Genomic DNA, 17,906 nt, shown 5'->3' on the forward strand with positions numbered 1-17,906 from the left:
ACTGTTTACATACATTTGTATGTATGTACGTATGTATTAATTTAAATGCACAGATACAACATCTTATATTTTCTTTAACCCAACCTGCTTTCACAACACATAGTAGGTAGTCAGCACATGTAGTTTTGAATAATGCTTCACATGACAATCAGAAAGTTGCAGCTTGTAGACCAAGTTCTACAGATGACTGTAGAAGTCATCTACATGAGAAAATAGATTGGCTTTGTCATTTCACCGTCCAATAATCACAAGGCTTTTGTTTGTCATCTCGGTGATATATTTGTAGTTGTAGCCTCTCCCTTTATATATGAGCAATTCTGTCTCCATCTGCTAGTGTTGCCAGATGGAGGAAAGGCAGGGAGACCAAGAAATTAATGAAGCAACTCATCTAGTTGCTTTGAAAGCAAGAATATATATGAAAATCAAATCTGTTGAGATGCCCTTTCCAAAGAGCAATAGTTTCATACTGTATATGCATGATGAGTCTGGAGGCAAGAGAAAAGATGAGAGAGAGAGAGAGAGAGAGAGAGAGAGAGAGAGAGAGAGAGAGAGATATTGAGAAAGAGAAAGAGATGGTTGGAGGGACACGGGGAGAGGGCGGAGGGAATAAGGAAGGAAGGAATGAGAAAAAGACAGGGGAAGGGTGAGAAAAGAAGGAATAGGGAAGGATGAAAGGAAGAAAAGAATTAAAGGAAGAAAGAAGGAAAGAAGCAAAAACTTCTAAGAGATAAGATTGTTGATTTGTAAGATACCCATCTTAGAAACCTCAAGGTATCTGATTTGTTCCAGTGCCCACGTTAACACCATAGGATCAAAGGACATTAACTCTTTGTGACCACAAGGGTGAAATTAACCATATTGTAGAAAGCATGGGTCATTAGTAGAAATGTGTCTCCAAGGCTTTTGTCTGGTGATGGGCTCAGGCATCATGGAATGAGGGTGATCTCTATCTCCCAGTAAATCTGGAGAACAAAGTGCTACCTTGGTTTACATGAAGAAGGAAAAGGCAGGATCTGGAGAACCCTTTTCCGTCTGGTGAGACTCTGGAACAACAACAACAACAACAACAACGGACAGCGGCAGACATCAATCACTGAAAGTTAAAAGACAGCAAAGGCTCTCTGTGTTTTAACCAAACAAGTAATGTTGCACAACCTAGCACTAAAAAAATGAATAAAAATACAGTTATTTAAAATATCAGTAATTCATAAAATTGTATAACTGCCGATATTATTAAAAATAAATAAACAAACAGTAGAAAAATATGCTTGAAAAGATAAAAGCAATTTCCATATCACCTAAAATAAATATCAATAAAAGAATTATAGAAACTTCTGTATTAGAATTTGATATTTCCCCTCTTAAAAGAAAATACAATGTTTAGTTCCTGTTAAGTTTCTTTTGTCACTACCGACATGTGTATCTGTAGTCACCAAACAAGTGTTTCTTGGTCTCAACCTGAGTTTTCATTATATTCATTTCTCAGGTTCAAAATTCATTTGTTAAAAAGTATTTTGGTCCAAAGAATAGTTGTATCTGATTCTTTAATTTGGCTTCTCTGTTACATTACAAACACTTAGAATGATGGTAATTTATTCAAGAGTATCAAATCTGAGGAGGGATCAGGAGGACAAGGTACTGAGCTGGGCCGTGGGGCACTCTTGCTGCATGCTTCAGGAGCCTCTGTTCTGGTTTCTGCCTCTTTTAAGAGTGGGAATCCCTGTGAGTAACAATGCTTATTGCATCAATTAATTAGTTGAAAATGAGACATTCTAAACTGTGTACTATGCAAAAACTACTATACTCATTATTAAATATAGCTGACATTGATCTTAAATTGCTAACTGTACATATAAGATATTTGAAATAGATTCCTATTGATGATTATTCAAAAATAATATTTGCATATATCTGCATGGGGGTACATTTGCCTCACCCTTGGGGCAGTTGTTTATTGAGACCTTTTGTTTTAGATGACAAAGCACTGTGGAAAGTTCTGGCCAACTGGATTTAAGCACATGGGTGTAAGTCATGTTGGTGTCAAGTCGTTGAAGAACCACTTGGTCACCACTTCTCTACTTTGCTATTTTCTTTCATAGCAGCACCACAGGCAATGCAGGACAGACACTGAAACCACAGAACAGTCAACCTGGATTGGAATATCAGTTAAATTTGTTGACTACTACCGAGAAAGGAAGTAAAAGTGGATGCTGATGGGAGTGTGAATTGGGTCAGCCACCGTATAAATCAGTATAAAGGTATAGAGAAAAGCTGGACATAGTACTAAGATGTGCCCCAGATATACCACTCAGGTGTATATACTCAAAGATGTGTAAGTCATATGCAGAGATACACACATATTCATAGAGAGAAATAAAATCACATCTGCAACAGAAAATAGTGCAACTGGAAATTATTATTTAATAAGCCCACCCACCTCAGGAGAAAACATTCTCAATGGTAAAAGAGATTATATAGTTATCTAATATATATATATATATATATATATATATATATATATATATATATATATGAAGGCCCCTTGAGCAGCCAGGAACAAACAAACAAGTTGTCTCCCTACAACGTGTGTGTATGTGTGTGTGTGTGTGTGTGTGTGTGTGTGTGTGTGTGTGTGGAGAGGTAGAGGAGAAAGATATCTTAAGAAACAAACAGATGGGGGGAATGTAATAAAATAAATGTGACATAAGCGGAAATGGAGGGACTATCTGGAGAAGGAAAGGAAGCCACCAAAAAAATTCTAATGTTTAGGGACATAGAAGAGGGTGACAAGGTGAGGTGTATTAGAACAAAGGATGACTTTCTCTCTCTCTCTCTCTCACTCACTCTCTCTTTCTCTCTCTCTAAATATATACTACAATGAAATCCATTACTTTGTAAACTGAATTAAAAATTTAATTAACAACACAAAAATGAATGAATCAGTTTAGAGCAACACTTAACCTATTTCAGGCAGAGTGGAAGGGAATTCAATGCTGGAGGTGGTGACATTATATGCAGGCTTAATGTGACCAGAGACATTTCTTGATTTCTGGGGTTGGTACATTCTTCAGCAGGTAAAGATTCTTGGGCCCAAGCCTCATGGCATAAGTTCTTTCCCCAGAACCCAGAGAGAACTGGTCCATGAAACTTGTCCTCTGACCTCCACACTGTTGCCAGGAAATGCACATACATAAACGAATAAATAAATTTTAAAAATCTTTAAAGCATGTTATCATTTCTATAGATGTAACTGTTTCTATTGGGCAGACAGTCTCCGTGGGATGGTCTGCATGTTGTTGTTGTGCACCTGTCATTGGAGGATGTTCTGAATTAATGTGGGCACTTGTGACCACTGTGAGCAGCACCACTCTATAACAATGAAGTCCTGAACTATGGAAGTGGGAGAAGTCCCTCTGAGAGCAAGCGGGCAAATGTGTGAACATGCATGCTTTGATTTACTGAGGATGTGAGTTAAGCTCCTACCTTGACCTCCTGGAATTGTGAACTGTAATCTGGAACACACACTAGGACAAACCCTTTCTAGTCAAATGGCTTGTGTCAGGTATCTTTGCCATGGCAACAAAAGAGGAAGCAGAGTAGTGACGTGCACTGGTCAGTTCAGAGACATTGTTCATGGTATGATTGTAACCATGTGGTTCTGTCTAGTTGGGGAATACTTTCATTCACGAGAAGCGAAGAAGATTCTTCACCTATTACTGCTTGTTTTCTGTAAGCTATCCCATGTCTTCTGATTGAATAGACATATTTATAGTGAGGATATCATATGCAAAGCTTCAGCAACTCTCATTGTGATGGGCCACTTCACCGAACTTCTAACTTCATGTTTGTAGTTCTATGTAGTTTTTCTGGAAAAATGGATCCTCACGAATTGGATAAGCTTGAAATCCCCCCCTCGACCCTGGTGCTTGCTCTGGTGGTCGTTCTCTGAGGTGCATTCTTCATCTACTTTTATCAGTTCTTTATCTTGCTCTGCAAAATAATCCTTTCCCACAGAATGGAGAATAGCCCTGAGAATTCTACCTCCTCAGGGTATTAGACATGAAGGATAAATCCCATGCCAAGCAGTTAAAACATTTCTTTTTCGAAGATCAATATTTTATGAGCCCAATTTTGCCCATGGGTATTCATATGGACATGAACACACGAGTACCCACAAAGTCCTTGGTACACTTCAGACAGAAGGTGTCTTAGTCACTGTTCCATTGCCCTGAAGAGACTCTATGATCAAGATAACTCTTATAACAGAAAACATTTCATTGAGGACTTGCTTGCAGCTTATAAGCCTATAGCAACCATTCTCATTCAAACCCCCACAAAAGACATTCATTATAATGGAGAAATTTATAAGTTATCAATACAAAACGAGAAGGTTAGGGTCTTGGAACCACTGACGCTCAGCACAGCTCTGCTCATGAGGTCACTACGTGTTCTTAATACTTTAGCTGAAACTCTAACGTGCATGCGAGGGTCTTTGTAGCTACAGCTCTGGGTCTTCTCAAATGGACACGGAGGTGTGCTGCTGCTGCTGCTGCTGCTGCTGCTGCTGCTGCTGCTGCTGCTGCTGCTGCTGCTGCTGCTGCTGCTGCTGCTGCTGGCTAGAAGGCAGGAGGGGCAGAGGACTGGAAGAGGACCCCAGACAGAGAGCGGTTAGCAGCTGCGCAGGCAGAGAGCCCATGAGCTCCTTCCCGCAGCAATGATGAAGTGTTTCCTTCCTTACTCAGCTCCGGCAATCACTCTTACTCCTTATCTAAGGAACCACATTTTTACAAGTAAAATTCTAAAAGAAAATTCAGCTTTAAGGTGTAGATTTCTCTCTCTCAAGTGTGGGAAGGAAAGTGGGTGTTTTAAAAAGAAGTATAGCAGGTCTTTTGACCTAAGAGTTGGCTCCAGCACAACACAGTTCAAACAGTTGACTCACAGGAGTTTTCATAGGGGGGTTCTCGTCTGAAGTTGTATGGCGCTGTGTGCTTTTGTCTCCGTTTTGACAACGTACAGAATACACTTCCTCAGCCTGCTGCCTCTACACAGGACAAAACATTTTCATACAAATAATCAAGTGTTTGACGGGATAATCCTTTGTTATTGAAATCATTTCAAGGACTAAGTAATATAATCATGTATAATAATTAAATACAATTAGAAGTATTCCTCTTTCCTAACTAAATGCAGTTAAAATAAATACACAGTATCCATACTTAACTGGGTTTAAAAAAGTGTTTAATCAAATTGCAATTCCATTTAAGTACCCAAATGGGCATTAACACAGAAACGGTGAGAAAGCACACGCAAACCGGGCCCCTATACTCTGTCAGAACCAACTGATGCAGACACAGGGATGACAGAACTGAAGCAGGCTACACTGAAGGCTGCCGCTGAGGATCTCACCTACGAGAAAGCAGAGCAGTGAGAAAGAAGATACAAAGTGGTGAGAGATAGAGACAGGGAGCAGGCGCAGAGCAGGGGGAAAGGAGGAAGGAGGGGTATGGCTAATACAAAATAGAAACAGACAGGAATGCTAGAGATTACCCATAATACAATTCCTGAGAGGAGTAAACACCCGATATGTAAGCGATACACACACACACACACACACACACACACACACACACACACACACAAAGAGAGAGAGAGAGACAGAGAGAGAGAGACAGAGAGAGAGACAGAGAGAGACAGAGAGAAAGACAGAGACAGAGACAGAGACAGACCAACGGAAGGAGGGAGGGAGAGAGGGAGCAGGGAGGGAGGGGAGAGAGAGAAGAGATAATGATGATGGTGACTTGACTTAGGGATGCAAAAATGATAGTTGAATAAGGCAATAATGATGTTCTCTGGCCACTATGCTTTAAAAATCCCCTTAAACCGTGAACCAGGAAACAAGAAAAGATTGAGAAGGTTGCATGTGCAAGAATCAGAGACAGCATACTCCCGTACCTGTAACAGTGCACCACAGGCAGCCATGGGAACAACACTGGATCCTCAGAGACGAGCATGCTGCTGTACCTGTAACAGTGCACCCCAGGTAGCCATAAGAACAACGCTGGATCCCTCATCTTGGAGACTAAGAAGTCAAAAACAGCCAGACCAGGTAGCTGCTGAGGGCTTGCTGCCTGGTTTGTATGCTGTCTCATGGAGGAAGTCCCCTCTAGAACTACCATATAAGGGAGCTTACCTCATTCATGAGCTTTCCTGCCCAGTCACCCCCCAAGATTCCAACCTAACCCCCCTCATCTGTTTGTCAGCAGATGAGTTTTGTAAGGAGAACAGCTACTCACCCTACAAACATATCAGCAACATTCAGGGAAAGAACAGCAGGGATCAAAATACAAAAGGAAGGGGCTGGAGAGATGGCTCAGCAGTTAAAAGCACTCCTGCTCTTCCAAAGGCGCCAGTTCAGCTGTTCAGCTTTGAGCACACTCTGAGATACCTCGCAGCCATCTATACCTCCAGTTCCATGGGATCTGGGCCTTCCTCTGGCAGCAGTGGGCACCTGAACTGACATAGCAGAGGCTCACACAGACATATCCATCAACATACACAAAAACAGTTGTTTAAAGATGCAAGCAAAATAAGGACTTTATGAAGCACAATGAGATGGCATAGAGAGCATGGTAGAAGAGGTGTCACTTTTGTTTGAGAGTGTGGCATTGGTGGGTTTCCCATTCCCAGTCGGTGTCCCCCTCACCGTGCACATATCGGCAGCACTAACTGGACTCAGGGAGTTAATAATAAATGAATGGGTAAAGTTGGGGGAGATATGAGATAGGATTTCCTAGTCAGGGAGTTGACAGGAGAATGGGAGCAGTATACAGAATCAAGATGTTCTGAATATGTGCATGGAATTTAAAAAAAATTAAAACATAATTTTTAAGGTAGGAGAGGGGATGGAGAGATGGCTCAGTGGTTAAAAACACTTGTGGCTCTAACCTAAGACTTAAATTTGGTTCTCAAAACCCACATGGAAGTATATTTCTAATTCTGGTGCCTATATCCACTTCTGACCTCTGCCAGCACCAGGCATGCACATGGTACGCTTACATACATGTAGGCAAAACATGCACACACATAAAATAAGATAAATAATTCCAAAAAGGAAAGAAAAACAATAAATGCTGGAAATTTAGTATTATCAAGTGCTTCTGAAAATTCCAGAAAAATAAGGCACAGTCACTGGTAACATTAGTGAAGATATTTTCAAAGCCTGCAGAGAAATGTGAGGAGACAGAGCTCTGACTGCACGGAACTGATAGACATCATTAGACAGGAAGTGATTTTAAATACACTCTGAATGCCTGAGGATGCATACGTTTAGCAAAGGAGGGACAGTAAACAGCTGAATGAAACCTGGGGTAGACAGAAAGATTCACCAAAATGGGAATGGTGACTCGATTATTTCAATACACACATTTATCCTAAATATATATTTTTAGGTGCATACATATGTGTCAGTTACACCCACATATTTTTCTCTCTTTAGGCATGCTCTCTGAGAATAGTTCTCCAGCTTACCCACTAATTCACAGCTGAGGAAGCCATCAGCGAGTTGTCAATGAAGAACATTCTGCTATGTGGGGTACTGCTTGGAGAGGCTGGGAATAGAAAGATGGCAACACATATTTCTTGGGCATAAGGGCTTTATAATCTAACTAAAGTGATTAAACAAATAGACAGGTGTCTAGAATGAAGGATTGGGTAGGATACCTGCCATATGGCCTAGTGTTCAATGCTTCATGATTGACCTTCAATCTAATCTGCCTCTAGATTAGCAGAATTTGATTCATTGCCTCCTATTACCCTGCAATGGAAGAGTCACAGCACAGAAAATGGTTGTTGCTAATAGAAAACAGTTTCATAGCCTATCCACTGCCCCATCACTGAGTATGGTGTATTACAGCCATTGTTGCCTAAACCTTCAGAGCAGATATTGTGATAATCACCTTGTAAGTGATAAAGACATGCATATTGTGTGAGCATCAGGAAACTTTTTACTTGGCTCTTGGTTGACTATGTGGTAAGTAATACTTGAGAAAGTCAAACAATGCTGACCTTACGTGACAGAGATTCAGGATAAAATTATTTGATCTCTCTAATTTTGGTATTGGTGTTGTTGTCATGAGATGGTCCATTCCTCAAACTATGATTTTGCCTATGGGTGCATCTCAAAAAGTGTTATTCGGGTTATAAGAGGAAAAATCTGAAGCAAAAATAACCTAAAAACAAAAGCCACCTTGTACACGCCTATTGCTGACAAGACCAGTCACCCTGGAAGGCGTCTCTGTCCTAAGTCAGCATTCTTTACATAATCCAAATATGCACTGGTTTTGCTAAGGGAAGTGACTGTCTTCTTAATTACCACAGCACAGAAATTAGACTCCCTAGAGACAGATCTGACCTCATGAAATGGAAGAGATTCTCAAAGTCAAAGCACACTGTCATTTGGGGAAATTGGCAGTCTACAAAATGAAGACAGATCTTGAACAATTATACATCTGATAGAGGGTATCTAGAATATATAACAAAACAATTTTCAAAAAACTGAACATCAATGAAAGAAATAACCCAAATCAAAAATGTAATATAAAACATAGAGTTCTCAAATTGCTGGGATTAAAGGTGTAGTGTACGCCACCACTGCAAGATGTTCAACATCTTTAACAGTCAAGGAATGCAAACTACCACTACCTTGAGATTTTCTCTTTTAAAAAATTATTTATAGTTTTAAAATCTGTTTACTGTTGTGTGTGAGGATTGTATGTTTGTGTGTGTGCATGTATGTGTCAGAGAGAGGAAAGACAGAGAGAGAGAGAGAGACTGAGCTGTGGCATCCATTTGGAAGTAAGAACATAACTTTCCGGAGTCAATTCCCCCTACCATATGGATCCTGAGAATACACCAGGCCTTCAGCTAGCGGGTAAAAGACTTTTCCCTGCCAAGCCATCTTAGTGGCCATCGAGACTCACTCTTGATGATAAATAAATATGGCAGGGTAGAAAACATTTTCTTCAAAATACACGAGAAAACTTAAAAGATCGATAAAACAGCAGGTGGTGTCCAGAAAGTCACTTCTCAAAGCTGTGAAACCTCAGCTATTTTGTGCCTAAACATCACTGCCGTGGACTGAATATCTTCTCTGGCCTTCTGAGGTACTAACCACTTGACATGTTTACCAAATTAAGAATGGCAAAGCTGTGGTGCATAGAGCGCATGGGCTAGTATACTGATCGCAGGACACAAAATAAGGACTAATTCCTGAAAGGAAGGAATGTGGAAGATGGTTGATAACAACCACTCGGAGTTTTTTTCTAAGCTGAGGGCTGCTGTCATTGAGAGTTATCAGGAACTATCTTGATAGCATCTCCCAAGTACCCTGAGGCAGACATAAGAAGCTAGCTATGTGCCAGTATCTTATTTGAACCACTTTCAAAGAGAGGCTACAGGCTGCCTCCTCTGTGGCTCTAAACTTTTTCAGTCACTTCCATTTTAGAGAACACTTTTCTAATAACATTTGCTTTAGGACCTGACTTTATTTTGTAATCAATTTTTCCAAGTATCTACTGTTCTCATGGCAGTTACTTTTAAACTACTTTCAAGTAAAATTGCATTCACCTCCACCCATGCTTCTGGGTGATTTACTAACATTAGGGAGGTTATAGCAGGCACTTATTTGAGAATTTTGTAATATTTAATGTTTATTCATTTGGAAGAGAGAAACTAACAGCCTTTCATGATTAAGGTCTAAAACCTAGAAAGCAAAAAATACCTATGGAAAGGATCAGAGAGTTATGTCATCTAGGCCAGCTCTGGCTAGTCTGTTCTGGGAGTTACACATTTCTGCAGGGCAGCCACCATTGACTACTAACTTATTAGCATCGCTGCATGTGAGCTGCAACAAGACCTGAGTGGCTGCGACAGTCCATGTGAGTCATGGAGTCTTAAGCATATACTGACTGATCCTCAGTATTAATATCCTTAGTAAGCAGGAATGCTGGAACAATGCAGGCTGAGATATTGTGAGCATAGCACTCTTATTTCTGATAACAACATTCTATGGTTAGTCGGAGAAAGAATCCAAAGAGCCAGAGGGGCTGAAGACACCAGTAGAACCCATGCCGCAGAACCAACTAAGCAGGACTCATAGAGGCTCAGAAAATTAAAGTGGCAATCACAGAGCCCACATAGGTCTCTTCTGTTGACTGAGGTTTCTCTGTCCTGCCTGGTACCTGCAGTAGTTAAGTCCCAAAGAAATCACACAGGGGTCTACATTAATCATAAACTGATTGGCCTAGTATCTCACACTCCTTATTAACTCTTATAACTTATATTAGCCCATAATACTTGTCTGTGTTAGCCATGTGGCTTGGTACCTTTTTTGGCAAGGCAGTCACATCTTGCTTGCTCTGTGTCTGGGTGATGCTGCAGACTGAAACTTCTTTCTTCCCCAAATAAGTGTTAGCCAATAAGAAGCTAGAGCTAATGGTCCAAGCAGTGATTTAATAATATGGTTTCTGTGTGATGATTTGGGTCTAAGCAAGCTGGGTGTCCAGGAACCAGAAGTAGCCCTCCTCCAACACTGCCCTGTTTCTACTTCCTGCCCAATCACTGCCCAATCAGCGTTTATTTAAAAACCAAGAGTCAGGGCACAGACCACTGTCCCACAGCACTTCTCCCCCCCACCCCGTTTATTTAAAAACCAAGAGTCAGGGCACAGACCACTGTCCCACAGCACTTCTCCCCCCACCCCGTTTATTTAAAAACTAAGAGTCAGGGCACAGACCACTGTCCCACAGCACTTCTCCCCCCACCCCGTTTATTTAAAAACTAAGAGTCAGGGCACAGACCACTGTCCCACAGCACTTCTCCCCCCACCCCGTTTATTTTTTGGTTTTTCGAGACAAGGTTTCTCTGTAGTTTTGGAGCCTGTCTTGGAACTAGTTCTTGTAGAACAGGCTGCTCTCACACTCATAGAGATCTACCTGCCTCTGCCTCCCAAGTGCTGGGATTAAAGGCAGGCACCACTACCACCTGCCCCCCATTTTTAAACAAGAACTCTGAATTCAATATCCTTTGTTTAGCTTTTCTACTGACCATTATCCATAACAACTTTTAACCAATATTCTGAACAAAGGTAAACATCCATAATCCATTTTGGGGGAATGTGGACATAGTTTTCTAGGCTACTTGCTATTGATTGGGGGTGCTTTTAATCTTATGGGCACCTAAAGAAAATTTAGAATTATGATCAAGTCCTGACTGGAGTATCCTGTGAGGCTCAGTCATCTCAGGCAGAAGTCTTTGAACTGTTCTGGATGTAGAACTCAGACATCTGGGCAATTCCTTCTATTGGAGAATTCTCAGGAGTTCTTCCTTGGTCAAACCTGATTTTTCTTAATGCAGAATGAATCCACAGCCTCTCATTTCCTGTGGAAACAAAAGCAAAACCTCTTCTCCAAAGTAACCTATCTTTTGACTTAAATTTTAAAGTCAAAGCATTTTCAAAATATATTTATTGAATGAATCCAGCAGCATTTATAATTAAATGTCTTTTAGCAGTTTTTGCTCCTTCCTCAGTCATTAAACAATTTAAAGACAACACAATAACATACAGTATCTAGATTCTCTGTGTATTTTTCATATTTATGTGACTTTATTTTAACCTCTATTTTTTTATTTTTATTTTTAATTTTTGGCATTTTGAGACAGGGTTTCTCTGTGTATCTTTGGCTGTCCTGGAATTCACTCTGTAGACCAGGTTGTCATTGAATGCACAGAGATCTGACTTCCTCTGCCTCCCAAGTGTTGGGATTTAAGGTGTGTGCCACCACACCCAACTACCCTTTGTTTCTTTTTTATTTTAAGGACTTTATCCTTTTTTCCTCCCAAACCTACATGTATTTTTAAACACACAGTAAACCATTTAGAGGTTTTCTTCGTCTTTGAATCCATCTTTACTGTACTATCTCTCTTTTTTTCTGCCCACATGATTCTTTAATTTGCTAAGCAATCTGGCTAGAATTAAAGCCTTGGTTTTGATGGCTGGATCTATCCTATTCCTTAGCTTTTTTTCTGAGAGTCTAGCCTCATGGCAGAGGTACTGGCTGGAGCCATGTTTATTATAACTCAATGGCCTTTCAAGGTTCCTACCACCACCACAAAGTACACAGTAAGCTTTTCATCAACACCATTTTAGTGTTTCATGTCAGGACCTCTTGAAAGAGCTGCAAGGTTTTGCAGGTAAAGCTGAGTCAGGAAGCCTCTCTTAAATGAGAGCACTTGCCTCGAGCAAGCAGAGTCCACATGAGAAAATGCCGCTATCAAGAAGCCGTGCTTAACTCTCCTCTTTTCTATCTGGAATAATCCCAAGCTCTCTCAACGGATTTAGTCAGTCCCACATTGGCACTCCACTGAGTCAGTGCTCAACATCCCACATGGCTGGCAGACCAATCCCAAAAAGTGTGGACTGGTCCCCACATTCGGGTGCCACAGTCCTATGTCCTCTGCATATTAATTATATCTATTAGCTTAGTGTTTTCATGGAACTCTTAGCAGTTGGGGTGGGGTATTCCTGATTGTTTTGCCTTCTTATGGGAACCTTCTCATCCTACTGGGCTGCCTCATCCTTCCTTGACATGAGGGTTTGTGCCTGGTGTTATTGTTTCTTGTTATGCTAAGTTTGGTTGATGTCCACGGAAGGCCTGCCATTTTCTGAAGAGAAATGGAGAAGCGGGAGGGGGCAAATGGAAGGGTTAGAAGAAGGGGAAATGGCAGTCAGGATGTGTAGCATGAGAGAAGAATAGAAACATTAGCTGCTAGCTGCCACCTAAATCTATCAACAGGTAGCACTTAGTGTAACCCGCTCCTGGCAAACCAAGGACTCAGATGCTTTCTAAGTAGTGGTTCAGTAGCCTTTGGCTTGTCTCACCCACTCACTGGTCAACTAGTGGGAAACTCCTGGAGGTTCTGCAGGCACACTAGAAAGAACAAACCACATACGACTTAAGCGTGTGCTTCAATTACTAGCAGAGCGACTGGGATGAAAGCTGCAGAAAGAAAGAACAGAGTTGGCAAGAAGATAGCCAGTCTAGTATAGAGAACACTGGATAACAGAACTGACGGGATATGATATTAAATAACGTATAACTACAGAAAAGAAGTCAGTTATCGTCTAAGTTTGTGGGATTGCGGGGGGGGAAGCATAGGATGTTATATAACTGTAATGCCAGGATGTATGGGAGTCTTGTAATGTGCAAGGATGGAAGAATGGTAAAAAAAAACACAAATTATTTTAATTTTAGTATGTAACGTTAGAAACTTTTCAGGCCTTGAATGGAGGAAATAATGCTTGTGTCTTGGAAATATCAGAGACATATCAGAACTAGAGATATAACCTAGGATATAGATTTTTCAAATTGTGAACAGTGAGAAAGAGTAATACAAGGAGACCAACTTAAGGTAGCACATAAGAGAAAAAGTACCTGCTCTGTGTGTGTGTGTGCGCGCGCGCATGCACCCGTGTTATCCGCTTTAGTATGAAGAGCAGAGGCACAGAGAGAAGTGGAATAGTCTTTGCCTTCTGGCTCAGAGTTGAGTGGAGACAATCAAGGAAATTGTTGGTTGTATGTTATGAGATAAAAGCTGTAAAATATTGAGTGGGAGAACAGGAAAAACATAGAAAATGTCAATACAAAATGAATAAATTGTTCTTAATACATCACACAAATGTGTCTTCCACTCCTTGCTGATGTCTGTCAAATAGTTCCAGAAGACTTCAGAAATGCTCCTGTGAGTAGAGACACATATTCGCTCCCCCTTCTGTGGACTGACATCAGCAAAGGCTGACCTTCTTCTGTATACCATGCTGGTTGGTTTAGGTTTCATTCCACACCTACATCCTACAATAGCACTAACTGATACGGGTCACTGTTTTTGTTAAATATATAAAATATACATACAACTTTCAAAAGCTGAATAGAAAGAAGGAGTTACAGATATTTGCTCACTTGCTGTGGAAGACTGGTGGGCAGAGCTTTCTCTAGCCAACACTATCTCTCCTTGCTATTGATGCAGCATGATTCAAAGTACCAAACGACTCCCTTGTTAGTTAGAAGTACAGTGGAAGCTGGTGTTGTGAACTTAAATAAATAGTTATCATTTTGTGAAAACATTGACCATAGTTGGTAAGAGTAGAGCATTGAAGCACACATGAAACATTGCATTTATAAAGTACTTAAGTGTTAGGAACTTGTAAGAGACTGAAGAAACCAGAAAGCTTCTGAAGCATCACAACTTGAAAGCCTCTGCATCTAACAGGTGAAGTTAAAGACAGATTTGAGTGGCACCCAGGGCACTGATGTCACAGTGACATGTATTGTCCTAGAATATGAAAACAAAGGGAACAAGGATTTTTACATTTTTGAAAAATACTTATTTTTTAAAAAATAAAATAATATTAATTGAAAAATTCAAATTTAATACTATTAAATACTTCAATGCTATCTCTGTGTCATTTGCAATTGCCATGGTCTAGTTCCATACATTCTCATGTTTCTTTTTCTCTATCTTCCCTGTGCTGACATCTCTGCAAAAAGGACAAATGCATCAAAAATAAACACGAGAAACATCACAGTTTTCAAGGAAAATGGCAGAATGTTTAATTCCCATAGTTTATACTGCTGTGGAATACTGGCTTAAGATAGGTTGCATTCATTTATGCTGTGGAATATTTGTATAGAGATGCAAAGATCTGTGGCAGACTTTTATGTTGCATTTGTTTAACTCTGTAAAGCTGTGTTACTTTTCCTGCCTGAAATACCTGATTGGCCTAATAAAGAGTTGAATGGCCAGTAGCTAAGCAGGAGAGAGAAACAACTGGGGCTAGCAAGTAAAGAGAAAGAAGGATAAGAAGAGGGGGGAGAAGAAAAGGAGAAGGATAGGAGAATACCAGGGGCCATGCACCCAGTCACACAGTCAGCTATTTATAGGTATAAATAACTGATACATTGGTGAGACCTGTATTTTTGAAAAAGAAAACTCAGAAATTATTTTAATAAGATATTCAGGAAATACATTATAATTCAATAAATGAAATTGGGTAATTAATGTTTTCTGCATATAATGTCTTAATAAAATTCAGTAATAAGGAAGGAAATTAGCAGAAAAAAATTGGAAATATTTTCATAACTTGCCAACCTCAGAGCCGAGGGAACTCTGCAAGTTGTTAGGAGCCTTCTTTGTGGATGATGCCACATCGTTTTGGTTCCTTCTTGAACATACGGATACATAAAAAGCCTTTACAAGTGCAAAGTCATAAAGATTCCAGATTTGCATTATGTTTAGTATGAACAGCACTTGAAACCCCTTTCTCTTTCAACCTGAGCATACTTACACCCTGACCCACCTTGTGTAGAGCCCATTTTCCATCTATTCATTCAAGTTTCTTTAAAGAAAAATAGTGGCCAAATTTACAATTATCATGAGGTATGAGCTGGCGCTGGTTCCTTCTGGCTATCTTTTAAGAGACTTAGAGGTATAGTATGTCCTAATAAAGTCAGCCTTTGCTTTAGCCTCTTCTAGCCGTGCACAGGCTTTCTGAAAGATGAGTGTATTCATAACAAATTTCTCTTCACAGTGTCTTTTACGAACTTCTTCAGCCCTATGAGGAAAGGAAAGAGGAAAATATAATAGTTGTAGATTACTAAAGTCATACAGATTGGGCCACCATGGTCAAAGGCAGATGTTTTCAGATAGACACTTATAAGCAGCAGAAGTTCAGAGTTCAGCCTATATAATACACTACATTAATAAATGATAGTAAATTCATATTGTACCAATGTTTGAGATTTCCACTGCAAAATTCCTGAGAAACCTCCCACAGTTCTGCTTAGATTTCCCCTAAAGCATCCCCACTGCCTGTGCATAACTTCTTCCCAAGAGTCAAGAAGCCCGTGTTCCTTTCATGCTTCAACAAGGGAGAGGATGTATTCGCTCAGAATTTCTTTGTTATAGCCCCAACCACCCAGTACCTTGGCATATAACTGTATTTGGAGACGGAACTTTCGAGAGGCAACTGCAGATTAATGAGATCATGTGAGTGGGTTCAAATCCAACATGGCTAATGCTATGATGATAAAGGAACACACACTAGTAATGTGTGTTCAGGGAAGAAGACACGTGAAGCCAGTGTAAGATATTGGCCTTATCCTCAGTTGAGTGCAGAAGCTGGGGAAAGTCACATCTATGCACAATCCCATGTTACAGCCGTAAGAAAATCAGTCATTCTACTCAGGAGGCTCAGCTTACAGTACAGCAACCTACGAGATGAATACACAGTCTACGTTAGAAAGACCCAGATCAGATGACTTTAATACACCCAGGAAATGTCAAAGAGTAGCAGAAAAAGTCATTCACTCATTCCCATTCATTCATTCATTCATTTATTTTCAAAGTATGAGACTCTCTCCACATGCTTCAAACAGAAATACGAAGCAATAAATAGAAAGATAGCCTCAAGAAAAGTGTGCAGGAGATTAAGAGAAAGATACAATGAGTACTTGCATCAAACGACTTACTACAACAGGGAACTCATTAGAGAACAAGACAAAGTGAGATAAGAAGGGGGGTAAATGCTGATGATGAAGCCTATAAAATGAGTAGAGAGAAGACAAAGAGAGATCCAAACATGAAATAACCACCGAGACTTAAAAAATACACATTTTCAGGCATAGAATTAGAGATGGACCATTTTGTCAGAACGATTATATACAGCATGAATGGCTAACACTGAGGCAGGGAGAACAGCATGCCGCCATATGTTCTGATAACTGAGGCAAGGCACACTCTTTCTGCTCCACTCAGCTCTGGGGAAACGTCTCAGTTTATTCATTAAGTACTGTGTTTCTACAGGCAGAATCAGAAATCTGGACTCAGGGAGGAGATCAGAAAATTGAATTATTGAATTATTTTGCAACTTACTAACTGGATTTCAGATGGATTCTTTAAATTTGTTCTACCTCATCTTTAAGAAATGGACAATCTGACTCACAAGATTCATTCAATAAAAGACAAAATTAGTAACACATTGTAAATTCTTTTAATATGGGACATAGTTCTAATCTACATGGGAAGTAGAAAGTACAAAAAGACAAGACCTCCTGAGTAAACTGGGAGCATGGGGACCTTGGGAGAGGGTTGAGAGGGGGAGGGGAGAGGCAGGGAGGGGAGCAGAGAAAAATGTAGAGCTCAATAAATATCAGTAAAAAAAATGAAAAAAAAATGGCCTGGCATTTAATGAGTCCCTTTACTGAATAGTTAGTAAAAGGTGTAGTAAGAGGCAGAGGGTGAAAGAGAGGTCACAGTTCTCTTTGGAAATGTTGATCATCAGGGCTATCCCTGTGATCACCTCCAGGGAGCTAAGACTGGAGAAAGTGTGGCTAACCACAGCAACTTAGGTTGGACAGCCAATCTTTTGATATATAAAATATATCTGTGAAATTTAAGGGTTGTAATTTTGGAACCATTATTTAAGGTGCTTATGTCTGTTTTCTTCATCATTATCAAAAGGACAATCCAGCTTAGACATTTAGTAAGAAGCAACTGAGCAAAACAGAGAACACAGCAGAGATCATAAACCCTGCTTCAAACATCAATGCTGAAAAAAAAGTGGTTACCATTTGATAATCATTCAGCTGAAGTTAGCAACTCTGTTCTGTCTATAACACAGATAATGTACATAGCTGAGTATAAATCAAGGCAAAAAGAATGTTAAAAATATAGAGGAACCAAAATGTAAGTCATAGGAGCATACTGAAACCTTCGTGCTCAAAGATAAAAATAACGAGCCATGGACAAATCTTAAGAAAACAGATATTTAAAAGAACCAATAAGTGATCAAC

The 17,906-nt window shown here is 40.0% G+C and overlaps 1 protein-coding gene across 4 annotated transcripts in view; it reads right to left on the reverse strand.

Moving 5' to 3' along the window:
* Positions 1-14,516: 14,516 nt before the first annotated feature.
* The window catches only part of Lrriq3 (leucine rich repeats and IQ motif containing 3), a 93,584-nt gene continuing 90,194 nt past the window's right edge, over positions 14,517-17,906 (reverse strand). For 3 of the 4 annotated variants that reach the window (XM_087897458.1, XM_048453523.3, XM_087897459.1), the window contains exon 8: positions 14,526-15,667. In XM_087897458.1, the coding sequence (XP_087753584.1) occupies positions 15,520-15,667 (148 nt within the window). In that variant the 3' untranslated portion in view covers positions 14,526-15,519. Of the gene's footprint in view, positions 15,668-17,906 lie in introns of all 4 variants that reach the window. The other variant, XM_087897460.1, reaches the window with a different exon arrangement.

Source organism: Myodes glareolus, chromosome 17, assembly GCF_982192425.1.
Source record: "Myodes glareolus chromosome 17, mMyoGla1.1, whole genome shotgun sequence".
Lineage (NCBI taxonomy): Eukaryota > Metazoa > Chordata > Mammalia > Rodentia > Cricetidae > Myodes > Myodes glareolus.